Source organism: Harpia harpyja, chromosome 6 (genome assembly GCF_026419915.1).
Source record: "Harpia harpyja isolate bHarHar1 chromosome 6, bHarHar1 primary haplotype, whole genome shotgun sequence".
NCBI classification, from domain to species: domain Eukaryota; kingdom Metazoa; phylum Chordata; class Aves; order Accipitriformes; family Accipitridae; genus Harpia; species Harpia harpyja.
Genome location: NC_068945.1, coordinates 63,523,701 through 63,550,428, shown reverse-complemented (window position 1 = coordinate 63,550,428; position 26,728 = coordinate 63,523,701). Strand labels below are relative to the sequence as shown.

The window sequence follows — 26,728 nt, the reverse complement described above, 5'->3', positions numbered from 1 at the left end:
TATTGGAGTCAAGAGCTGCAGAGAAGTTCGGGGTTTTTTCTTTTTTTCTTACTTCTTAAATACAACTTTTTATTAAATGTATTTTTAAATTAATCGTATTTTTAATACAGTCTAATATTAAACTGCATGTTTGTGATTTTTGGCTGTCTCCTCACAGTGAAGGTTGTAGTGCCGGGAATGTGACCTTGCTGTTACGCCTTAAGATGGATGAAAAATTGTGGTGATGAGAGATGCTCTTTATTTGCCTTTTCTCCTCCAAAATTAGTGCTGATGTGAAGTGCTATGTGGTGTAAAATAATAAATGACAGGCTTGTTCCCAAAACATGATGCAACGGGGCCATAATAGAGCCCATTACCAGTGTAACCACCAGCACCACAGTTCTCCAAGGTGGAGCAGTGCCCAAGACAGGCAGACATTGCCTTGTTTTGTGGCAGCCTCAATGTAGCCATTTCCTTCTGCTGCTCTTTGACTCCAGATGTGAATCTTGTAGCGGTGTGTGGCCCCTTCCCATAGGACTGCAAGTTTTCCACACCTTACTGCTGCAAGGGACTTGCCTCAATCCTGTACACCTCTGCCAGAAGTGGGCATCCTGTGATCTTTACTTCATAGATAGACTAGAATAATAGAAAGTAGAAATATATTTTTTAAAGTATTGCTTTGGCACATTTTTAAGGCAAAACCTTCAATCCACCAAAGGAAAATATACCCTGATGTCCGCAAATAATATTTCCTCCTCAGTATTGTGCATTTTAGTCCTAACAGTCCCAAATAATGGGTTTTCTGTAAGGAGGGACTGGTTAGTCTTCCATCTCCTACAGTCTTCATGTGTTGCCCTCAGTTCCCATTCATTTCCTGCTTTTATGCTGAAGTACATAGAAATATTCTTGTATTTATTAGAGCTCCACCGCATTTCAGTACGGAAGTGGCGTTTAGCATTTTAACATGACCAGCTTTCTCCCAAGTTCAATTTATAGGAAATAACTTCAGACTTCTTCCTGCAGCCAGAGGTTTTGGAAGGAGGTCAATCCTCTTAATTCAGATATTTGATTGTACAAGCTCTTAATATTCCTGTCTTTATAATTTAAAGGAAGGCTGTAGCTCTCACTTTAAAACAGATTAATCTTATTTAGAAGTTCCTATAATAAAATATGATATCTGGTAATTGGGAAGTGGATTCATCTACAAATTACTTTCAGAGTTTATCTAAGGACATGCTGAATTTAGATCAAGCCAACCTTCTCCGGTGGTATTTTGGGGCAAAGACTAGCTCTTTTTCTCTTTCTTTCTTTTGTTTGCAAGTCTTTGTCAGTACCATATCAGTTGTTAAAATGACTCATAAAATATGGTATATGAGGAACACCTGCTGTGAATTTCTGTTAGCACAAACATACCATGATGGCAAAAATAGGGCTATAATAAGGCTTTTTATGATCTCAAAATATCAAGATAAGTGCAAGTTTCGAATTGTGATCCCCCAAAATGAAACTCTGGGAAAGAATCCACTCTACAAAAATACAACTCTTGAAAACATCTATAACAATTATTTATTGTAATTATGTGTTATTCAGATACCAAAATAGTACTTGCTGTAGTTGAGAAAAGCAGATCTGGGCTCCAAGTCTCTAATCGAAGTAACACAGCAGCAGATAACAAGAGATGGCAGCAGATGACGTCCATAGAAGTCCAGGATGTACAAAAGGACTGAAGGGCTTGGGCTGCTCTACTTGGTACAGAGCCACCTCATTAATGCTTTTTGAATTAACCAGCTTGAAGAGCCAGAGTGCTTTTAAACGGGTTTTAAACAAGTTTAAGTTTTAAATGGGTGGGTTTCTTGGCCTTACTAAATATGAGTAAGTGGGAGCCTGAGGTGAGTTAGCAGAAATCATTAGGAAATAATTGTCTTTCCCTTAATACCAGCTCTACCAACCTCTCAGCAGATCAGAAGTGCACTAGTAAAAATCAAGAGTAACTCCAAACCAAGGGCAGACCATGGCATAAAACTGTCTCACGTGGTTCCTGAAAACAGTGTCAGCATTGTTATGGCCAGTTAATGCACTGGACTTACAAGGTATCATGAGAAAGAAGCATAAATGGTACGACTTCAGAATTATTTTTACAAACAGAATTATCTCCCTTTTTGCCTCAGTCCCAGCTGGCTCACAGCTGTGGATGCAGCTTGTAGATCCTCTCATGGCCATTGTGTCCCATGGATAAAGCCATCACTGCGTGGCTTCATGGGTGGGCTGGGGAGCCAGAAAGTGCTTCAACCTCCACTTGAAGCTGAACGGGAACCTCAGAGTAGGGTGAAGGCGACGTCACTCCCCGGCGCTTCTTCGTCCCATCCTTCCCCAGAGCAGGAGGTTACGGCGATGGAGGAGGGAAGGCAGATGCTGGTGCTGCTGCACTGCAATTGCTCCTCCTTACAAATCCAAGCTTGGATGTGTCCCAAAGAGTTCGATGATGTTGCGTGGCCACAGCGGCTTCTCGCCATTTCCTGGAGCGCACAGCGGGCTGATAGAGAAAATGTGTTGCGTGCGGGTGGGCACTTGTACCAGCTTCTGGGCAAAAGTCTGCACCAGGGCTATGTTGAAACATTGGGTATCCGTCGCTTTTACAGATGAAGACCCCAAGGTCCGGGTGGTGCAATGGCACCCCGTTACCACCAGGCTGTCAGAGTGCCAGCAGATGCTGGACCTTTTTGCAAGCCCAAATATTAAGAAGGGGAAGAAGTGTGCTCTCACAGCACCTAGCAAGAGCTTTGCTGTATAGCAGCGTACATTCAAAACATATGGATGGAGGACTGTGCTGTAGCAGATGGAGGTTGTTTGGGCTCTCCAACCCAGCTGACATTGGTATAAAGTCACAGGGCTTTGTGGAGTGATTCTTGTTTTCTCTCAGCATAAACAAGCTGCTGCGCTTAGTGCTGTAGCATTTTTTCCTAATCAGCTCTAGCTAAAACATCCTTGCTGCAAGTCTGTTAACTGTAAAGGCATTTCCTCTTTCATAACAGTTTATTTCCAGTGGAGAAGATGATACAAAAATTCTCTAATACCTACTGTTGTCCTTTTTCCTTTTTTGAATGCTGTATAAAAAATATTCATTACACTACCTGCATTTACCATATTTACCTGCCTTCAAATGAATCCTTCCATTTTATCACTCTGAAGTGAAAAAGTGTCAGACACATCTCACAAGTAAAAGACAAGCCTTAGTTCTTATTTGAGGTGCCAAAGGAGCAGTTTGTTATCCCAGGAAATTCGCTCAAAGCTCAAGGTGTCAGCTTCTTCCATTAGTTGCCATACAGGAGTCTGGAGAGGATCTCCATATAGGTTGTAAGAGCAACTCTTTAGGAATTAGGGGAACCAAATTACATTAGTGTGTGATCTAACTAAGGATTGTATTAAATGCAATGCATCAGCCAACAGATGTTGTTACTGGACTTACATATTCAAAACCCATTTTGCTTGTTCCCCTTTCTAGCCCGAGAACCTGCTTTACTACAGCCAGGATGAGGAGTCAAAAATCATGATCAGTGACTTTGGATTGTCAAAGATGGAGGGTAAAGGAGATGTGATGTCCACAGCCTGCGGGACCCCTGGCTATGTCGGTAAGAGACTTGATTATCCTGTCCATCCACTCTTCCCAGCTGCAATACAGACAGATAGTGAAAAGGGAATAATACTTGTTTCCCAGTGCCACTACATAGTGCACAGGAGATTTTACAGATGTTCCTTAGAAATAGGGATTTCAGAAGCTGCTGGTGCTCTGCCTTGTATGCTCTTCTCCTTTGGGTCCTCATCCTGCAATCCAGCTCAGGGTTTGTGGGATTCACTTTCATAATTTTAGTCCTTTGCACAATGAGTTTTCTCAAAGACACTAATTAGCTAAATTAGGAGCACGTGAAGAATATCCTCAAATGCATCGATTCTGCAAGCACCTATAAAACCAAGAAGCTTTACTTAATGTAACATATTATTTTAATCATAAAGGATGGCATTTGCGAGATTCCCCTGACAGAAGACAGTAAAATGAAAGAGCTACATTTATTCAGACATGTTGAGTCACCCTCTGTTACAACCATGTTAAGTTACTGACTCCTAGATGTCAGTAAGCAAAAGCTCTTTAGATCCTCGGGCCTTCCTGGACAGTATCAAACTGTTTCCTATCATTATTCTTTGGTCTTCTGTCCATTCAGTAGTGATTGTACCAGGCTATTGATTAGCAGTGTGTTTACCAGCATCCTTTTAAAAAAGTTAAAGTAACTGAATGTGAGAATTATATGGCAGGTGATGACAGGGTCTGTTTGAGCAAACACTATTTAAAAGGCTTACTTCATGCATGAGGTGGATCCAGCAAGCCTGTGCTTCTTACGATACCTAGCTAGCCAGCTGAGATGATGGTAAAATTAATCTCTGGGGTATCCATGAAATACATGAAACTAAAATGACAGTGGCTTCCCCAGGGATAAATTTGTCTCAGATCTTTCCAGCAGGAAAGACTTGATGTCTTCCAGCAGTCAGAGGCTCCTTTTGCTTTGCAGCTGCCACCTCACCTGTTTTCATAGCTCTGATGATACTATGGTATGAGAGCTCAAACAGATTATGCGGTTATGACACAGTGATCCAGATTTGTCCCAGGAATACCTTTTTCTGGGCATTATCTTCACGCTGCACAGACATACTCTATCCTGATAACATCAGGAAAAGGAATAGGTTTCTCTGGTTTCGCATCGTGAAGCCATCAGCCCATCTTTTTTTTATTTTAAGACATATGAGTCAGGATGCACTCTGTACAGCCTGAATAGCTGTCTTGCGTAATCACACCAGACTGGAAATCTTCTTCCGAAGCACTAGCAGGAATTGAGCTGAGATGGCAATTTTCATAATTTTTGCTGTCAGCTTTTCTGTCCTTAATTAACATGCTTTATTTTGTTCCGAAATGGGCACTGACTAGAATAAGTCTGTGAGACACAGGGAAGCTCAGATGATGTTTGCTGAAGCGCTGATGAAAAAGAGGGAGTGGGACTCTGCTTGGGCACTGAGTGACCTCATATGGCCTCTCAGCGTAGCCATTTACATAAGAAAACTTGCTATTTTGGAGAGGAAGCTCTCGGAGCATGTGACAAGAATTGTAGTGCTTTCAGAGATGTTTGAGAGCTCTCATTACTCATGGTCTGGGCTCTGATAGCTACACAAGTGCCTCCAGGCCTGTTGTTACCTTACTGAACGCAGGATTTACTCATCACGGTTCAAGAGGTCATGGCCTCTTATTTCTCAAGTGCTGACAGGAGTTTTTTCTCCTCTCTCACAAAGAAAACCTCTTCAAATATTTGTTTTATTTCTTTTTTGCACAGGAGACAGCTCCTCTTTAGTGCTGCTTTTTTTTTCTTTTTAATATAATTGGTTGCCCAGACAACATTTTCCAAGCACAGAAAATTTTTGTTGTCAGTCACTGTGGTGATACCCACAAATGGGCCTCCGTGAGTGTCATACCTGATGACGTGGCTTCTGCATATGTAGTCTGCAATTTGTCCACATCTGAAAGCTTTCGTGCCTTCCAGCGTCACTCCAATTTGCAACACCTGCCTAATGCCCTCAAATAAATGTAAGAGTCCTTCCTCCTAATGGCACAACATGAATACGTGTCCTCATCTGGACTGGGGCAGACACATGCCACAGGGATCCATCACTTACAACACACTTCCCGGTGCTTTTCTTTGAAGATATGTAGAACACCTCATTTTCTAAGATTTTATGAGGAATTAATTATTTTTGTCAGTTTAACCACTTTGCTTTTAAATTAATGGAAAAAAATTAGGCATGTATCACATGTCAAAGGCACCCAGGGCTCTGTTGAGAAGTCATTAGCATCTGTCACAATTTATACTTCATCTCCAGAAATGGATCTAGTTGGATCCCGCTATGCAAAGTGCTGGATAAGCTTCTCACTTGGTAGCAGACCTGATCTTAACTCATGTCTGCTGCCCAAGTATTTGCAAGTGTGCAAGCCCCCCTGTCATTTCTATCTAATTTCCCTGATTAGGGTATACTTTCAACTCTTTGTGTTTTCTTAGTTTCATCTCCAAAGAATGGTGGCACCCGAGACACTAAATTCCTGTTTATGTGGTTCAGAAATTCATTGAATAAGGGAGGGTGTAATTATACTTAAACTTCTTAAAAATATCAGTTTTCTTTCTGAAAATCAAAGTATTGCTTATCAAATTAGAGTATATCTAAAACGTGCATAACAAGTAGTGCATTAGCACATGAGCTTTTAAGGCTCTGCCTTACAGATAAAATCACTGTCAACCATTCAGACATCTTATCCCTTCAGGAGTTTTGTCAGAGGTTTTGGTCCTATAGTGAAAAGATGACAGGATAATTTAACCCAGTTAGCTGAGCCACTTTTGTAAAGATGCAAATCTAAATGTTTACTTGCTGAAGAGGAGGTCTGATAATACTACCTCTTCTAATGAAAAGGTCTTCCATTTTCTTATCTGCTTACTGCTCTTATCTCTCCATTTGTTACGGAAGGAGTCTAGGTGATGAGCTGGGACTAGATGCCCAACTTTTAGATAGCACCTAAATTGGGTAAAACGAGGCAGCTTGTGTGGCTCATTTCATTGCAAATTAGGCGTGTGGACTGACTTGCATGGATCCCACCCCATCGTCTAAACTGGAGGAGAAGTGGTGTTTTCAGAATCTTGAATTATCTGTGTGATTAAGGGCAAGATCTGCATAAGCCATTAGTGATTTATCATTTTAAAGCATAGATTCGGGCTGCTCAGCTTGAGACCATTTATAAGAATTTGATTTTGATGAAGGAGGTGTTCAAAACTGCCTGAAAATGAGTCATCCTTGAGGTGTGTCAAGTTGGGCACTCACCAGGAGGTGACTCCAGTCACTCAGCAAATTCCTCTAAAGAGTTTCTGGCTGTTTGAGAATTAGGTCTCACTGACTGACTTTCCATGAGAGCTGGTCTCTCAAAAGCTTTGGTTACTGCTGCAGGTAGGACTTAGACTTGCAAGACACTTAGGAGCATTGAAAAGTTTGGAAAAAAATGTTAGAAAGCCTGTCTCGGGAAATCTGATCTCCTTTTGCAGAAATGCTGAATTATGAACTGTGTTTGTGGCTGGCTAATATCTTAATCCTACTGAGATTTAGAATTCTTGCTCTGAGTCCCAACCCAACTTCAAGTAAAATTTTCTTGTATTTCCCTGTCGTAGGTATTGGGCTGGACCCTGGATATGTGGTTGGTCCTCGTACACCCCACCTCACCTACTGTTTTTGTTTTCTGTAGTGCTTTTATGAAAGGTCATTTCACAACTTTCAGCTCGGTCAGAAATCCAGTAGCAATGTCAGATCATATCAAAGCCATGCGTTTCTCTTAGCCCTGTGCAAGACCAAAGCATTTAAGTAAGCAACAGATTTCCATGTTGCATTTTGACTTAGTCAGTATCCTTTGAGTCAAAGGTTTGAAAATATTCAATAAGCCTTTGGAATATCCTTATTAGCAAAAAGCAACCCCAGGAGTTGTTTAGGTGGTAACATGAATAATAAAGTAAAAATAAAGCATGGGAACCGCTCTTACCAGGGTTTGCTCAGGCATAAACTCGTGACAGTGCGATTGCTCAGCTCCGTTGCTGTATCCTGAAACAGGGTTTGCTTGTGTGTGGTTGTAGCTGCATTGTGTTCCATGAGAGCTGTCTAAATCTGACTCAGCAACATGAAATAGGGACAGCAGGAGCACAAGCAGCCAGCAATACTGCACCGAAATCCTGCTGTCCTTCAGAAACAGCCCCAAAATTCAAAATCTTGGCCAATCAGGACAAGATGAACACTGGAGGACTGTGTGAAAGAGGGAAAGAAGTTATTTTCGTCCCAGGAGTCAGTGGAAGAGGGACTCTGGTCTTGTGGTGAAGCTGCTTTATATGCCTCCTAGCCTGTTTGCACCATGAGGAAGACACTTTGAATGGCAGCAGAGGAGCTCACACTGCTCTTGCACCGTCTTTGCCTTCAGGAGAGGGACTGGGTTGGTCCTTCATGCACCCAACCATCTTCTCAATGGTGCAGGGTTGTTCCTCTCTGTCCATCTTTTTGAGGTGGGACGTTCAAGAAGCCTAAGCAACGGGGCTGGCACCATCTCCCTTTGGTGTCCCTTACAAACTCTGCCCGTTTGTCACCTTCCCTCTCGGATTTCATGGCCATCTGGTACCTGTGCAGCCCATTCATGTTTCCCCTTCTTTACTTGTAGGACTTGCCTACGTGATGGAAACTGGCACTAAAATAGTTACCAGCTGAACTACTAGTCCTGGCTTGCACCAGGCCAATTTGCTTGGCCAGCTGAGCTATGTCCCTGCCCAATATAAGCAGGTCCCTGGTCATTTTAACTCTATTTACATCTTTCTATTCCTCCCACATTTACGGCAGCCTGCTGATTTGTCACTCCTATGGGGATCTTCAAAACCACCACCCTTTGTTCAAATGCCTCATTCCTTCTGGCATGCAGCTTGTGGGAAGCCATATAAACCACAGAAAATAGAATTAGACCGAGTTCTTGTGGGACAGCAAAATCTGCTGGGAGTAGCACCATCATGGGAGTGAAGGAGAATCACTTTTAAGTATGAGGCTGGTATGAAGAACAGGCACCCTCATGACTTGTGCAGTTTGTTCAACAGGCTTAAAGTATCAGAGCAATCCCCATCACTTGAGCTCTTTGCAAGAACATGGATTGCTGGTTTTGGCATCCAGCAGCTGCATTTTTAGGGAGCTTATTAGCATAGCTGTGCTCACTGGGGGTAATGGCATAATGCTCTGAAAGGTTTCCAAACGTTCCTGTTCTGTTCCTTTTCTTAAAACCTCCATTTGAAACAACTCTTAATTTTTTCTCTTATTAAAAGCAAAACATAACTAAATAAAAAAAACCCTTAACTGTAAAACAGCAGCTCAGCTGGCCTGGGAAGCACGTCTTCATGTACCTGCAGGTGGGATGAGGTCCTGGGACCATTACCCAACATTTTACCTGCCACATGTTGCTGGTAGCAATGCTGATTTGGCCTGAAACACAGTTCCTGGATGTGGAGAAAGGGTCCAGGTTTGCTTCACTGACTTTCCTGTCTCTGGATGACTGTTGTGTAGCATTTGAGCTCACAGTGATTCCCTGGGGAGGTGCGATACTGGAAGCCTTTGCTCAGCTGGCATTTCCCCAGCGCCAGAAATGGGAGCTTTGACTTTCCCCATCTCCTTACTGCTGTTTTGTCTCCTCAGCCGTCTGTGTTGATCCTTTAATGCCGTCAGCTCTTGGATTTTTTTCATTGCGTCTCCTGCTTTTGCCTCTTGGCACTGATCTACCATCATTTCTGAGAGCTCCTCTGACTTGTTTTTCAGCTCATTAAGTATTTCCGTCTTTTCCATATATCAGAGACAGATGATGCTTAGCTATGTTCTCCTGTTCCTGTTGCATGTCTGCTCTTTGGAACAAAAATCAAAAGCAGCCATTTGGCCTTCAAATAACTATTTAAACTTCCTGCCTTTCTTCATTAAAGTTTACCAAAGAGAAGGTAATAGCCTCACGTTTGCTTTGGGCTTGATCCCATGGTGTTCTTACCTGCTTCAGAGCCACCATCTGCAGCAGCAACTGACTGTTATCAGTGCCCTTCACTCCTTTAAAATGAAGAGAAATACCCCAGCACAGCTTTGATGTTTTAAGAGGGAGAATCTTTATATAGTTCACATCCCCTCGTCTCAGATTTGTTTTTTGTTATGTTAATGTGGTATATCTGTATAATGTCAGGAGCTCACTAGGATCTGTGGTGCTCAGGAGCTATTTGCATAATATTTTCTTTGGGGGTTATAAGATGTATAATGTTTACCAATCTTGAAAATGATGCAAACAGGAGCAGACAGTCAGATATGTGAATAAAATATTGGGAATTTGGGAGAGTTGGAAGACTCTAATCACCTAAAGACAGGGGAAAATTAACTCCCTTTTTCTGCATATTTTGTCACAAAATTCAGTCACAAGGCGTGGAACAAAAAAGAAAGCTGACTCTCACAAACCCTATTTCATAGAATCATAGAATCACAGAATGGTTTGGGTTGGAAGGGACCTTAAAGATCATCTAGTCCCAACCCCCCTGCCATGGGCAGGGACACCTTCCACTAGACCAGGTTGCTCAAAGCCCCATCCAACCTGGCCTTGAACACTGCCAGGGATGGGGCATCCACAGCTTCTCTGGGCAGCCTGTTCCAGTGACTCACCACCCTCACAGTGAAGAATTTTTTTCCTAATACCTAGTCTAAATCTACCCTCTTTCAGTTTAAAACCGTTTCCCCTTGTCCTATCACTACATGCCCTTGTAAAAAGTCCCTCTCCAGCTTTCTTGTAGGCCCCTTTTAGGTACTGGAAGGCTGCTAGAAGGTCTCCCCGGAGCCTTCTCTTCTCCAGGCTGAACAACCCCAACTGTCTCAGCCTGTCCTCATAGGAGAGGTGCTCCAGCCCTCTCTCTGATCATCTTCATGTCCACTTGATGCACGTTTTGAAAAAGGGGTCTTTTTAGAGGAAAACTTGGAAGCAAGTTTTGGTGAATCAGGAAGAAAAGGGTCAGATTAAGGGACACAAGAGCTGTCTGAGAAGGTTGTCTTGAGCAACTTTGAGGAACAACTGTTTTATACAAGATAAATGTAAATTTGCCAGACTGTCCCAGCTTGCCAGGCTATCTCGGAGGCAGTGGCAGGCCAAATAGGATGGCTTTCCAGTGCTTTATTCTTTTATCCCAAGTTTGTCTTCAAATTCACCCCCCACCAGACCGACCAGCACCAAGCTGACACACAGACCCTGACCCAGCCATTGGAAAAGGAGTAGTATTTTGGACACCAGCTACAGATGCCTTTTACATTTCCACAGCTCTGTCCCCTATTGTAGTAAGAACATTTTAACCTTTATCTTGATAGACTACAACAGTGTGCCCATGTCCTGGAAGGAGTCAGGACCTTCTCAGAATTGGGGTGCGGGTTTCTGTGAAGCACCTAGGGCCAGGGTAGGAGCTGTTCATGCTAGGTATGGTTGAAAGAAACCTCCTTTGGCACATAATGGATAGGTGTTGGAGTATTCACACATTACAACAGTGTATTAGGATTAACAATATATGAACAGAACCATCATTTTCATTTCTCATACATGCAGTGGTCCCAGTTCGATGGATGGCTTGAAGACTGGGGTAATATTTACACTGTGCTGCAGATTGGGGCATATCCCAATCTTCAAGAGTCTTTATAATCTGGCGGCCAGCTATATTTATATTTATATATTTATATCCACATTCCCCTGGATTTTCTTCCTTTTTACAATGTGTCCCCAGTGTGACTTGACCCTTTCCATCATTCTGCTGCTTGTGGAAATGCAATCTGGATGCCCTCATCTGCCTCGTGCACTGTCTTCCTTTCAATCCCTTCTATAAGCTCTCATGCCCAAGCACCAGAAAGTCTTTTCTGTTTCTCATTATTGCTTCCTGTTCCCTTCCTTGCTGGCAGTTTTGACCTTAGTTTTGTTGACTTGTCTAGCTTAAGAAGATAACTCTTTGAAGAGTCCTTACCAGTACACCAAAGCAGTTGTAGCAACTAAATGTGAGGCTCAAGTGTTAATACATTTATTTGCTTCACAATTTTTTTTGCTTTTCTTCAAGTAACTAACTGCTTTGATGTTGGTAAGACTCATAGCAGAGGAAGGTGTAACCCTAAAGAAATATTGTTGCTGGGACTTGCCCCTTCATGATTTTTTTGCAGCATTTGAACTCCAAAGTAGTCAGAGGAAATACTGTGCTTTTTAAAATGCAGTGTGGCAAGTCTGCTTTAGGAATGCCACAATCAGTGATTTCCTGCATTATTGTGGACATTTTGCTTTGAAAAAAGCAAAAGCTTCTTTACATGAAAAAGATTAAAGTCACAGGGTTTTAAAATTTAGGTTTTAGGATTTGCATTGAAAGGTCCTAACAGGGAAAACTTAATACTCCAGGCTTCCAAACAAAAAAAGTGTACTTTTTTAACTCTCACTGGTGTTAAGATAGGAAAGCAGACCCACAAAGAGTTTCAATAAATGCCCAGGCTCTCACTTCTAGCAAAATTCAGACTATGGTGGCTGACAGCTATAGAGGCAGAAGGATCAGTTCCTTTGTGCATGTGTCCCATTCCTGCTACTTTTCGTTTCTCCCTCTGAGGAGTCTGCGTTCTCAGAGGCAGAAGGACAAATGACTCCCTGTGACTCTGACATCCAGCAGGCTTTGGAAGGCAGCAGCTGAGAGGTGTGGGGACAGCTCTCCTTCCTCTCCTGCAGATGTAGCTTATCACCTCCCTGGCACGCTGCACTTTCTGAGTTGCCTCTTGCAGCCCCCGGGTTGGCAGCGCGATGTGGTGGAGCCGCGAGGCTGTCAGGTGCATCTCAGCACCGGTGCAAAGCTCGGCCTCGTTTTCCTCCAAGTGTCCTGAAGTTCCTCTGACAGGGAGGTGATACCCCTCTGCCTCTTATGCATTTTTCTGTGCTTGGTTTTGTTTTCTGTCCTTGGAGTCAGAAAATGGGGAATTTGCTCCAATTTAGGAGGCATCCTTCTTTGTGAGAATATGAGCTTCAAAAACGTCAGGATATTTGCAAATGCAAGGGCTGTATGTGAAGGGCAACACAAGCTCTTAGGGAAATTCAAGTTTCAGGGTCCTACCTCTTGATCCCATTCAAATGTTTGGTCTTGTAACATGTGCTTGTTTGGCTTTTTATTTTCAGCTCCTGAAGTGCTGGCCCAGAAACCCTACAGCAAAGCCGTGGACTGCTGGTCCATCGGGGTCATTGCGTACATCCTGTGAGTATCTGTTGGGTTGTCAATCTAGGCAGCTTTGGGACCTGCAACATGCTCTCCCACCATATAGTTACCCACTTAGTCTGGGCCAGAAAATCAGTCTCTGATACTTGTGACCCAGGATAACATGAACCCTGGACACCTCCTAGTTGCACAAAGGCTGAAATTTGGGCAGAAGTGGTACGAATGAACCAGGACCCTTCAAAAGCCCAAATCTTTGCTCCCACCTGAACTACAGTGTGTGCAATAGTATGGGTTTGTCCAGGCTGTGACGTACTGAAGTTATTACGTGCCCTGCTCAGATTAGCTTTGACAAGAAACAAATCTGGCCATGTCCACAGAGCACAGCATCATGCCCACAGGCGTATCCTGAAGGGCCACCTCTCTCAAGGCACCACCGTATTGGCTTTTTCTTCCCTGGGGAGGGCACAGAGGGAGATAAGCAGGGAAGAACTTTTCATGTCCTGTAGTGAATTATTCTCATTAAAATGTAATACAAAGTATTGAGATTTTTACTAAAAATGAGGGATCATTTTCCTTAACACATCCAACCATCAGGTCCCATAGGAGAGGATGAGCTGACTTGTGTCCTGTCAGTTCTGTCACTCTTCTATCAAGCCATTAACCCTCTGCATTCTTGGCTGAGATTTGCTCCTCTAATGGGGGTAATTGCTGCTCAAAGGAGTGGGGATTGGTTACTTGAGAAAGCTACAGGACCAAGACTTTTGTGCATTCTCCAAAGTGGCGGATAGATCTCAGAACTCATATGTTTATGAAGATATAGTGCCTGTCCTCATTCAGTACCTGCCACCCTTCTTCACAAAGGCTTAATGGGATAATTTAGATTGGAGGGAACCTCAGGAAGTCCTGTCTTTGAGGTCAGACTAGGTTGCCTAGCGCTTTATCCAGTTGGGTCTTGAAATCCTCCAAAGACGGAGACTGCACAAGGTTTGTGGGCAACCTGTTCCACTGCTTGACTGTCCTCATGGGGAAAAGGTTTTCCCTTGTATTCAGGCTTGTGTCCATGAAAGGGGCAGCCAGTACTTTAGATGTGGGTGCACCTTCAGTGCTTGAACCGTGGAAGTAGGTAAGCCACCTCTTGCACCAGTGACAACACTTGGAAGGATTGGGAAGGTGTCCTGGCCACTGTGGTCGCAGGGATACCCTGGTGCCAGGGGTCATTAGTGCTGTCCAGAGAAGGGCATCCATAACATTTCTGGCACCATCGTCTGAATCCAGCTCTGTGTGCATGAGTATATGAAATCACTGCTAATGTTTGGATTGAGAAGGAAATGCAGAATTTGTTGTCCGTGAACCTGTAGGAAGACTGCGTCTAGCTTAGGGGCCTGTCTTGATGGGGTAGTCCGTGCTCAGGGCTCGGGTCTGTGAGTCCATGCATGTCATTCAAATAACAATTGTATAGGTTGCATCTGCACAGCCTAGCAGGCTTTGAAGCAGGAGCTATTCGTGCGGGTCTTCGAGAGGAGGTCAGGCTTTTGCCATGGGCTGTCTCAGGGTGAGCACACAGAGCACAACAAGCCTGTTCCTTTTGTGCAAGAGAGCACAGAGCTGCTGTGTAGCTGTTGACTGCCACAGAAACAAACGTCTTTTCATGCCAGTGTTACCAGTGCTTTCTCTTTTTTTTTATTTTCCCTTTTACACAACTGTCACAGTTATACAAGACTGAAGGAAAAAGCAGCTCCAATGAGGCACGGCATTAAAGCATTCCTACTTTGTTCCCTTTCTCCTTATGCAAACATTTCATGGCTTGTCAACATGAATAACTTTTTGATGGTGTAGTAGAACTATTTTTGCCAGGACAAACCTCATTGCTGTATTATCCACTCTGTGCAGTGTTCATTCTTTACATTCTCATTTAGTCTTGAGCAGAAGTTATATGTTACCCAAAATAGCTTTTTTATATTAAGATAGTATAGGAAGGTTTTATTTATTTGCACATATGTTTATTTATTTCAAAACAAAGCCTTGCCTAAAAACATTAACTTTACAACTGGCTTTCCAATCTGCATGAATATTTGAAAACTTGTTGCGTACAAAACTTTGCAGGGGGATGGATTTATCTTGGAGCCACCATCAATAGCAAGATGCAAAAAACTTTTGCATAACAAAGCAAAAATCAGCAGTGCTGATTCTGACTTTGTGGCAAAGCCCAGCGGGACATGCTACAGCAGTGAGGAAGACAGCAGACATGCCAAAATACCTCAGAGGCTGCTTCACACATCACTCCCTAGTGCACTTTTAGTTGAGGATGATGTGTGCTGACCCAAACTTACCATTTTCCACAAGCAAACCTGAGCATGGAAGGCCTAGAGGTTGGTTTTTTTGATGTTTTTGGTCCTTGCCAGCCATGGCAGGACAATCAGGTAGAGTCTTTTCTGTTGCTTTTGTTGTACTTTGCCGAGTACCACCTTCAGAGAGTGGGAAGGAGGAGGATGCAGTTGGAAGACAGCAGTACGCTGCCTCAATTCCAGCTCGACCGCTGGCTAGGTTCAGTTTATTGTCAAATATCCACCATGAAAATATGTGTCCATCTGGCAGCCCACAGGAGGGCTGTGAACTGTTGCATCCTTGTTGCCTAGAGAGAAACTTGGCTCTGCTTTCCTCCAAGTTTTCAGTCCCATTCGACCATGGCTCATGCACCAAAGGTCTTTTTTGCTGGCAAACCTGTTGTTATTTCACTTGTTGCTTTTATGTGTCTTGCTGAGGATTACGGGTGAGTAGTGTGTCCTCCATACCCAGTTTATGAACACATCTTCAATATGTGGAAGGTTACAATCTCATCCATAGTCCTTCCCCCTTCCTAAGCAAGGCTGCTCTTTCTGCAAGGTTCAGCTCGGTTGTTTCCTGCTCTGTTTTCACAATCAGCACATGCTGGGCTTGTCAAACAAGGCATGCACACTTCTCAAATCTAAATTCCCCATTTGCTGTACGGGGAATTCCCAACCCTGAAGGCTTAAATCAGTTTAGTAAGAATGAGTCCCTATGAATTCCCGTTTGCAGGACAAGGAAACCTTTTCAGGGTTTCTGTGCTTCATGTAATAAGGACTTGATTTGTATTAAACACAGTCAAAATGAATGGCAATAATGCGTTGCTGTAGGAGCGCGGTAATGTCTTTGCCAGACTGTTACTGCTTGGGTGGGATTGGGTCTGAGCTCAAACCACCTCCTTGAATATTTCTGCATGTGAATGTGAACTACATCCCTCAGCCCCTGTAACAGTCAGCAGCACTCCAGGGCTCTCTTTGGTTACCCTAACGTAGGTGCTTGGTGCTGTTTCAGGCACACACAGCATCCCGCCCGGTCGCAAGCTGTGGCTGCAGGACGGTCCAGCCCCCCGTAGCCCCACGGCGTACCTGCCAGCTGGGGACACGGGTCCTGTGCACTTGACAGCTTCTCCAGTGGCACTGGGCTCTGCGTGTGGGCACCTCAACCCATCTGGGTCAATGCAAGCAGTCATTTCACCGGGATGTGCCGTTCAGTTGCCTAAACTTCTGTGTTTAGTGCCACGCTGGGGTGTCTGGGACAGCCACGTGGATTTGGCACGTGTAACGCACTGCAGAGACCTTCCTTCTGGAGTGGCAGATGGAGGCCAAGCGGGAGACCACGGACTGTGTCGAACAGCACCAGATGCCCATGCTGAGGCTGCAGGATCACACCCTGCTCTGTACTCAGACCTCTGCCTTCACAGTATGGTTTCACCTGCTTTATGGTACATTTGCGTCGCTCTCCGGTCTCTGTTGACTCCATCTCTATGGACTGCAACGGGAGCTTAGAAACCCAGCCCACATCTCCTGTGTCCTAATCTTGAACTGGATCTCATCCTTGCTTCCAGGAATAGCCAGAAACTGCGAATATGGTCTCGTAAGAAAGTGGATGTCGGGTACAGTAGAGACAGAGAGGAAGAGGGGTCCGTCCCTAACCTGGGAGGAGGCAGCCCTGCTGCGGTGTCTGATACCACCAGTGATGGGCACAGCTTTAACACCGACGTTTGCTGTCTCAGCAGTGCCCCACCACCTGAGGTAGCAGAGCCAGCATGCTCACAGTGCAGCGTGGCGCTGAGATGCCACAAGCACCAGCAGCATAGCTGCCCTGGTGCAATGCTGGTAGTTAATCCTGCCCTGAGCAGGAGTTATTAATTCCAATATATCACCACGCTCATCTGGATATGCCATTTCCAGCTCCACAGTCAGCACAGTTGGAGCTACTTGCACATGCCCAAACCGGTCGGAGACGTATTTATGCACAGGGCAATCCAAGCACATTGTCCTGCATCACCTCCCCACCTTTCCCATGAGTCCTCACAGCCACTCTGAACAGACTGTTGTCATTTTAGAAGATGGAAACTCAGGGGAATCCAACACAGAAGCCAGGCATAAATTAAAGATGCTTTGAGCTATTATTACTCCAAGTGGTTTGAGTGTCTCCAGACACAAGCTCTTTCTCACATGAGAGCCTTCAGTTTATGACACTGGAAGAACAAACTGTTTCGGTGGCACTGACGCCGTAGACAAATATTTGTTTCTATGATATGCAAGGTGAAGGATGTCTTAGGAAAAATACCTTTGTTTCAGCGCCAGTCTCTAATGCTTCTCGTTAATGACAGCCAGACTGCAGAGGCTGCACCAGCGGAGTTTTTATCAAAACCTGTTTTGCATGAGAAGTCATTATTCACACAAACTAATTTTAGCAGCCTGAAATTTCCTGTTATTCCAGTTGCAATATTTCTCAATTTGAAACACCCTCTCTGTTGAGCTCGGCTTTCTACTTATCACAAGGTAGTTTTGATAATGAGTTCAGCTTGAAAATATAGAGCATAAGAAGAGCAAGAGACTTCACTGTCTGGGTCACATGAGGGGTTACAAAAGCTTGGGGAGATAAAATACTGATCACATGCATACCTGATATAGAGAAGAGTAAGTTAATTTATGCAAAAAATAGGAAATCATGTTCCAAAGCTGGAAAAGGACCTGGGGTCACAGAATGCTCTGCCTCAGCCCCTGGTTATTCATAGTCAACACCTCTTGTCTCTTCTGCACTAGGCTGAACACATTTTGCCCTGAATTTTCTTCTGATTCTGTTCACTGGTAGGACAAGAGAATTACTGGTTTGTTATTGCTATTTATAAACAACGAGTATCTGGAGATAGATCTTGGATCATACTTTCACAATTTGCTGCTGAGTTGCTTTTGATTTTCAAGTAGATGAGCATGAATCATTGATGTTGTTTGTATGGAAGGAATAACCAGGGACGGTCCAAAGTATATTATGCCAGAAGAAGTTTCCACCATCATCCTGGAGTCGTACATTGGGAAAAGCTGGTCAGTTATCTCACCTGCTCAGCATCACACACAAGGCTAAGCAAGAAAGTGAGGAATAACTTACTTGTTCAGTACTAGCAGGAGAATTAGTGGTGGAAAAATGTACATGGGCATGTTGGATTGCTCAGGATAACTCATTTAAAAACTGGGAAGACAACCCCGAATGATTGCTCCTCATTGTTTGCTGCTTAATTTATTTTTTATTCCCCATGCTAATATGTCCTTGTCCACAGTTTCATGAGGGAACCAGTGGCAACCAGTATGAGGGTCCGTTCCCAAAATAAGATGTAATACATGCATTTATCCGTATAAATAGCACTTGGACAACTTCCCATACGTCTCAGGTCTTTGAGCACTTACCGAACTCTTTGCTCTAATCTCACTATAAAATTGTTTGTAAAACTAACCCCAGTACCTCTTGTGTTACAGGCTGTACACTCACTATGCAAATGGGTTATTTAGCCTTTAATATCACCCCTGATATGTAACGAGAGCTTGCAGGGGTTTGTTTTCTCTGCCTGGTGAGGAGAAGATGTTCCCGGTATTCCTCTTGTGCTCTCCTGATGGCTTCTAGAAATGACTTCTGAGAATATCTTTCTTTTGTACATCCACCTGTGTTTTTCTCATCTGCATCCCATTCTTTTCAAGGCAAGGCTGGGAATAGGAGGTTAAGGGAATATCTGTTGCTGATGCGATAAGGTTGCTGAATAATTCTGAAAAGCTTTTATTTGGTGAAACTGCAAGAAAATGTTGACAACTAATAGCTGCCTGAAGCTCCCCCAGGACAGTGCAGGATTTTTTCACATTGAAAACAGAGGGGTTATTTTTATATTTCTGCATATCTAAAGAAAAGCAGCAGAACCTCTGATAGTGAGGTCAATTTTTTCACACAGAAATGTCCCAGCAGATGGAAATGAAGTTGGTGGGATTTTGATTTTGTAAGAATTAAATAAAAACTTATTATGGACTTTGGAAGGTGGCCCAGTTGCTGGAATTCCAGCAAGATTTCCTCCAGCCGTAAATTGCACGATAGCCTAATTTACTGGGGCTTTCCCATCCCTTACTGCAAAGCCAGTAACGTTAAAACATTAAAGTAAGTAACGTTAAAACTTCTATGTCTTCCTAAACTCTGATTTTAAGGGAAAGGACAGCAAGACTGCCTATATTTTGGCTCCCAACCCCTCCCTGTGCCAGGATGCCCTGGTGTTCCCCTCCCACATGCCACCTCCTCTGTCCTAAGGAGCGTGCTCCCTTCTCACATGCTTTCTGGTGTAGGTCCTCAATGTTTTGCCTCCTGGAGGAGCATCCTTGTGTCCCCCAGTGCAGGAGGTTCATCCCCATCCCTGGCCGAGCCAGGACCAGCCCTTGCCCTGCACTCAGCCCGCTCTTAGGCAGGGGGCTGATTTGGAGGGATGTCCCTGCCCGCAACCTGTAATAGTGACTAACACTTCTCAAGCTCTCACTAGCAAGGGAAAAGCTGTGCCAAAAGAGGCTGTTTTCTGCCCTGTGCCCAGCTCCCAGCAGTCCCGGTATCCTCCTGCATGATGTTGGCTCTGCTCCCAGCCCTCCCAGCATCAGCCCTCGCAGCACCCACCCCTGTGATGGGCTTCAGTGACCTCCCAGACACAGCAGTAGATACCCCAGACCCATGTAAATACTGAAGCCGTGCAGAGGAGCAGGGAAGAGCTGGATGCGTGTAGGAAAGGGATTGAAAGGCTCTGGAGAGGCTGGGGCTCTTGCTGGGGTTGATGTCTCTCTGCTCCCCCCTTTGCAGGGTTATAGCCCTCCAGCTCCGTGCTGCTTAGCAGTTTGCTCTTAACTTTTTGCCACGAGCATGTATAAATCACAGCAGCCCTAACTTGTGCTCTTGTACCTTTGCCAAGGTAATTAGTACAGTGCACATTTTAAGAGAGTTATTTCTCTCTCTGGAGCAGCCTGCCAGCACCTCGGCATGCACAGTGCTGTCTGCTCGCCCTAAAATGTTTTATCAGAGCAGTTTGGTTTTGTTTAAGGAAAGTGCTGAGGAAGGCAAGAAATTAATGAAGGGCTGTCAGGCTTCTTATATGGAGTCCAATGTGTTCCCCAGGGAAGAGGGACAGAGCAATGGCTCCAAGTGCCTTTGGAGGAGCAGTTTTCCTCCAGCCTGGACATCTCCACCCCAGTGGCCATCCTAACAGTTGCAGTGCTGGTGCTGTCAACTCCAGCCTTTCCAAACTCCTCAGTAAAGCACCCAAAATCTTGAGGGTTGTGACAAAAGAGGAGAAAGGTGAAAATCAGTTTGTGTGCATCCCCCCGCAAGACTGTGGGACGTAAGCGCTGATATTTTTTACATTAAAGCAAGTTATATAAATGTTCTTCATAGAAAAGTGTAAAGCTGGATCCTGGTTGTGGATCCAGTTTCTGCATTCAGTTACCAGATGTTTTTCTTCCATCATCCAGGTGCATAGTGGCTTTGGGGGATTTGCTTGAATGCACCATTTTTAATGACCCTTCTCATACACCACTTCCACCACTGGGTTTCACGTAGGAGTTGATGCATTGAGCCCCATACACAAGCGCGTGCCCGTTAAGTATGCAGTCCTGCTCTGAACGTAAATGCTTGTCTGGCATGAGTTTATCTTACTTGGTTTTGATAATGGCAGTCATGCAGTGGGACACAAATGAGGACTGGCTCATGTGCTTTGCAAGATAAAGAGAGAGATTTCTGCTTCAGTTGAGCCACAGTGGATTCATTATAATGCTGCAAATTTCAGTAGAGTTCTTCCAGGTCAATATGGATCTGACGCAGATCAACATCTCACCCAGCATTTTAATTATTTATCACCAAGCACACTGGCTCTTCAGAGCTAACAAAACATTGCTCCTTTCACCCTCAAGTGTTGAGTTGGTTCAAATAACCTTCAGGGCAGCCGGCTGGCTTTGGGTTATAAATAACTTGAGTATTTCATTTCTTACAGTCGTGTCCCCGGCCCCCCCCCCCCCCCCCCCCCCCCCCGCCACCTTGCTCTGTTGTTGCTACAGTGTAGTGTTTCAGCTAGATCTTTAGTCTGTTTAAAATGGCTGGCTGTCTCCAATTAAATGCTTTATTGAGGTTGATTGACTCAGGGTTTAAGAAAACTGTAGGATCATTTCAATATCAGCAAAGTATGTGAAAGAATAATTTACACCATAGACTAGAGATAAGAGGAAAAAATTGGGACATCTCTATACAGACACGATAGAGACAGGAAGGCCTGTTTAACTGTGAGCAGGATGGATTTCCTAAAACCTTGGACCAGCCTCAGAGGTAAATCTGACACTCTGCAACATGGTATTAAAACCTGAAGAAGGGCTACCTTTGCCAGCATGTCTGCGCAGAGGGACAAACTACTGCATGCAGCACCGGCTGGATATGAGGGATCTCTGACACACAAATTTTGTCGCTGCATTTGCTTAATGCAGTGCCAGATGTGGTCTCTCCCATGCCCAGCATCTGCAGGGCTGGAGGAGCCCTGCCTCAGCAGAATGACTATCCTGCTGTCTGCGGCACTGGGAAGGTGCAGCCTGAGTGTTTTAGCTCAAACTAGGCAAATAACGTTCGATGTCCTGCTTGTCCTGGGGCTAGGTTTTCCGAGAAGTCTGATTATAAATACTGAAAACCAGGACAGAACTGTTGTTAGCCTTAGGCAAGGCAGGCAATTTGATGTGGGCAGCAAAATTACTTGCAGAAGTGAGAGAGGGAGAGGTTCTCTGTGTGTCTCTGTAATAGCGGCAGGACCATGTGCAGCCCGTGCAGGCTTTGCTGCAGAGGTAGAGTGACTCCCAGACATCATCCTCGTTGTGCCTGATAGCTTTGTGGGGCTCCTTGTACCGCTTTGCACCAGCTCTTCCTCCCTGTTGCACTGGAGAAGAGGTCCATGCAAGTGGCCGGTGGCTCCCAGTTGTACAACAAACCTTCCTATGCAGCTACGGTCTCTTGCACAATGTGGAGACCACAGGTTGTGCTCAAAGCCTGTCCTGATGCCATGCAGGTGGCTGGGTAGGTGTCATCACCTCTTCTGTGATCCTGGTTCCCAAGGCTCTGCTGTGTGTGCATGTCTGCAAGAGCCACTGCACTGCTTCTCTGCCAGCCGGGAGAGAATAAAGCCAGTATAAGTAAATGGCTTGTGTAAGGTATTGGGTGAGAACAGTCCAGAAGAACAACCAAAGCAGTGAAGCCAGTATGGAGAAGAATCCTGGATGGGGAATGGTTGTGCTGAGGGATGATGTGGGCTGGTGCTCTGTGGATGTAGGGTATAGCTTATAAAAGCTCCTCTTACCGCATGTGTAGGAGAGGCTAGAAGAGCTCATGGCTGTATAACAAAACTATTCCTCTGTCTAAACAGCCAAAAGCATGCAGAAGGAGGCCAGGATATCTGCATGAGTCAGTGTAGGATCAACAGCACCAGGTTTCCATGTAGAATTTCTCTTTGTCTGGGATGGTGCCAATCTTCAGAAGCGGGTTTACACGTCCCTGAACAAACTTCTGTCATGGTAGGGCTTTTCTGCTTGAAAACTTACTGGGGAAAGTCTTAAACAAGAGTGTCTCCTTCTTCTCCCTCCCTCTTTCTCACCTTCTTGGCAGAGGCGGATCCCAGGGTCACATCTCTCTTTTCTTGTTCTCCATTAGGCTCTGTGGGTATCCCCCTTTCTATGATGAAAACGACTCCAAACTCTTTGAGCAGATCCTTAAGGCGGAGTATGAGTTTGACTCTCCATATTGGGATGACATCTCTGAGTCTGGTAAGAAAGATGCATGCATGCCTGTTGCAGATATCCTCCTCTGGGCATAAGAATGCACCCTGCATCATGTGCAGATCTCTTTTTAACTGAAAACCATTGGGAACATGCATTTCTTTCAGCTCAAATAGTTGTGGGAGTTTATTTCTGCAGGAGAGCAAGTTAAGTACCATTTTGTCCAGCCACACACAAAGCACTAAACCGTAGCTGGAACAGAAGATGAAGATAGCAGAAGACTATCCCAAGAAGACAAAGCAGTTTAATTTCTCCATGATATCCAAATAAAAAGCAGATGGTTTATGTGTTATTAATAATAAGGTGGCAAACCAGTTTGGCTGTTACTGACACTGCACTGCAGGTCTGAAGCAAGTCTGCAGTGTATACAGCAAAGAACCCAAGAACCATTAATTAATGGCTTCCAAATGATGCAGGTGAGCATATTCAGAAACTGGGAGTACCGTCCGTGTGGTTGGATGCAGATAGCTGCCCATACGCTCACCCAGTTTCCACCCAGTGCAGAAGACATTTAACCCATAGTGCCTGCCTGTCCCTGCTCTAATCAATGCCTAAAGGCGTCTGGCTCCAGCATGGCTCATGGTCTGCCAGCATCAGTGTCTATAGGTGACAGCAGGGGCACGTTCAGCATTGCACCCTGCGTGTACCACTGACATGCTGTGTGGTCCCCAAGAGGTCACACAAGCTCAGTGTCTGCTCTGTCCAACCTGGGGGAATGTCTGCCATTTCATGCAGGAGAAGAAATGAATCCTAGGAATATTTTATCATACAAAAATATCCCGAGAAATGCAGTTTTGTGATTCATTAGTACTACTGATTAAAGCAGGGGAAATATAAAAATAAGTGTTTTATTTTAAAGATGATTATATATCCTGTTATCTCTGCATAGAACAACATTTCATGCTGCTTACATCTGTGGTCCAGATATCATCGTGATGGATTGCTTAAAAATATATGTGATGAGAAACTTTTTTAAGCTCATAGGGGTTTTCGGAGAAAATATGAAGGTCTGCTGGCAGACCCCTTTGCATTTTGGGGGAAAGTCCATGACCTAAATCAGCACAAAGATTTTCCTGCCATATTTGGCTTTGCTGTGGCTCCTTCACCTACTGTCTCCTGAAACTACTGGATGCATGCCATGCTGCGATCTCCCTTCCTTCCATTATAGTGTCGATTAAAAAAACACTACCTCACGCTCAAGGGAGTCCATTTTCCTCGTTAACTTGTTTTTAAATACGCAACGTATCCTCACAGCTGCCCATGTGTGCGATTGCTTGGAGTGAGCAATGAGAAGCTCCTCCTCCTGTGGCATCTGACCTCCTCCTTGCCTTTCCCACCCAGTTTACCAGCATCTCCAGCAGATGTGGCCATATTCAGACCACTAAGATGGGCAGAGGCACTTAACTGACCAGGGAGCCAGGAGCTGGCAGGCTTGTACTCTGCTGACTCTGAATTATCCATCCCACTCCTAAATATACCTGCAGGAGTAGATGCCTTGAGCTTTTATCTGCCATACTAAATAGTTTAGATTTGGTCCTAAGTCACTTCAGTTATATCTATACTAATAAATGACAAATGACCCAGGGCCATTTTCTCATGCTGTGGCCAGATGGCACTTGGTAGCCTCATCAATGGTGTTGGCTGATCATCCGGCAGCAGAACTGGGGATCAACGCTATCGCTTTAAATTAGTCTCTCTTTTTTTTTTACAGCTAAAGACTTCATTCGGAATTTGATGGAGAAGGACCCCAATAAAAGATACACCTGTGAGCAAGCAGCACGGCACCCTTGGTAAGCAACAGTCACTGCTGTGTGAAACCCTCAGGATAGAGAGCATCGTTTTACATTCATGGGTGGGAGTGGTTTTTCTGTCATGTAGTATACTAACCTCTACTAAATAACTGTGCTTTTATTCTTACAACCCCCACCTTCGTCCTCCAAATTTTCCTGGAAAACCATGATGGACTTTAATCTCATGCACCAATCTGTTGAGTATCTGTGTAAGGATTCAGTGAAACACTGAATTATATACGTTGACTGTAGTGCAGCAGTGGGATATGCCAAAATGATTGAACCCAGAAATCATATTTTGGGGCAAAGTCTCAAATTCTGCTGGTGTGCAGAAAGCTGGGTGTCAACTCGCTCATGAGGTCCTTGCCAAAGTAATATCAGAGCACTTAAGAGCATCCCATGAAGTAGGAAGTCCTCATCTGTGCTTCACAGATGATAGTCCACCTCCGGCTTGCAGTAAGGAGCTGGTTTCACATGCCGTTTATCCTTTCTTGTTGAATGGAAGAGATAGGAAACCTTCAAGAGGGATAAGCCGAGTCTGAATTGGCTATAGCAATGCTATCTCTCTGCAGTGACTACAGAAAAGTACCTGGTCTGACTCTATTTGTAATTTAGACCTCTGTTAAGTGCTTTAAATTAGATGATGCCTTTGCACATGGATGACTTCACCAACATTACCCAAGGGTTATGTAGCTGAAACAAGAGTGGCTCATGTACTTTTGACCAACCCTGAGTGACTGAGCATCACCCCACACTACTAGCTGCACCCTCAAATGGGCTCTGGATGCAAGTCTTTTAGGGCAGGGATCATTTTATATGAAGCGAGCTATTACTTTGGTTATTATAATAGCTGCAACAAAAAGGAGTCAATGGCATGACATTTTCAGCCCAGGTGTGCATTAGGCTGTGTTTTTATGCTCTCACAATTACCACAAATACCATTTCCTTTTGCAGTTTCTGGAGCACTGGCTGGATAAGAGCGTTAGGCTGTGCCTTTGCGAGGGAACAGAAAGTTTTCCTTAGTGTCCATAGGCCCTCAGAAAAGCAGCTGGGCCAGTGTCATAACTAGCTCTAAAGCTTGATGCACCACAAAACTGTCCTGGTAATGCAATTTGAGCCCAGGGATCAGCCTCGAGTAGTTGAGTATAAAACTCACAGTAAGAAAAGCACGGGCATAGAAGTTGTCAGGGAGTTTTAAGGTAGCACTGCTTTCTGTTGGGATTTGGAGACATTCGTTTGGAGGATGAAGTCTGCATCCCCCTGACACTGGGGAGCTTTATCAGCGGGGCTCTGGTCATCTCTGCTTCCTCAGCAGATGTGGGTTTCGGACACACTCCTCAACCTTTCCAGCTATGAAGGGACAGAACTTGGCACCCAGCTTAAAATCATATTACATTTCAAAGCAGAGTAAAACTTGATGGCTGTAGCTCTAGAACAAATACTTAAGTTTGGTTTCAAGGGGTTTATGCTTCTCTCTCTGACACTCACTGGTTTATCTCATCTCATTGCTGCTTTCAGTCCTTGGACTAGATGGAAGGTAAATCCTTTCAAAGATTTTTACCATTCTGGCTTGCTGACAAATTACCCCCATCATTAATTAATGATTTGGCACTCGCGAAGACATTCAGCAAATTATGACTACACAAGTGGTAGAAATACAGTGAAATGGCACTGATTTCTTCATAGTGGGAATGACGTACCAAAGTCTGAGTGCAGATTGTCTCTGTAATTACAAATTAGGCCGAAGAGAAGATTGAGGCTCAGCCTTTACAATTGAAAAGTTTTAGGAAAGGCTTGGGATGCAGCAGGCAATGTAAATCATTGAGAAAAGCAAGGTTCTTGCTTTTCATCCCCTGTGCCAATGACAATGAGAAACACTTTACAGATGGTTTTTAGCTGCATCAGTGGCTGGCATCAATACAAGTGAGAGATGAGGAGAAGTCAAGACCTGGGCCTGCCCTTTTTCCAAGGTCCCATCAAC

General features: G+C 44.4%; 1 protein-coding gene across 1 annotated transcript in view; it reads left to right on the top strand.

The window, feature by feature from the left end:
- Positions 1-26,728, top strand: part of CAMK1D (calcium/calmodulin dependent protein kinase ID) — a 232,044-nt gene that overhangs the window by 184,307 nt on the left and 21,009 nt on the right. The window contains exons 5-8 of the mRNA XM_052789681.1: positions 3,482-3,608; positions 12,773-12,848; positions 22,833-22,945; positions 24,669-24,747. Of these exons, the coding sequence (XP_052645641.1) occupies positions 3,482-3,608; positions 12,773-12,848; positions 22,833-22,945; positions 24,669-24,747 (395 nt within the window). The remainder of the gene's footprint in view (positions 1-3,481; positions 3,609-12,772; positions 12,849-22,832; positions 22,946-24,668; positions 24,748-26,728) is intronic.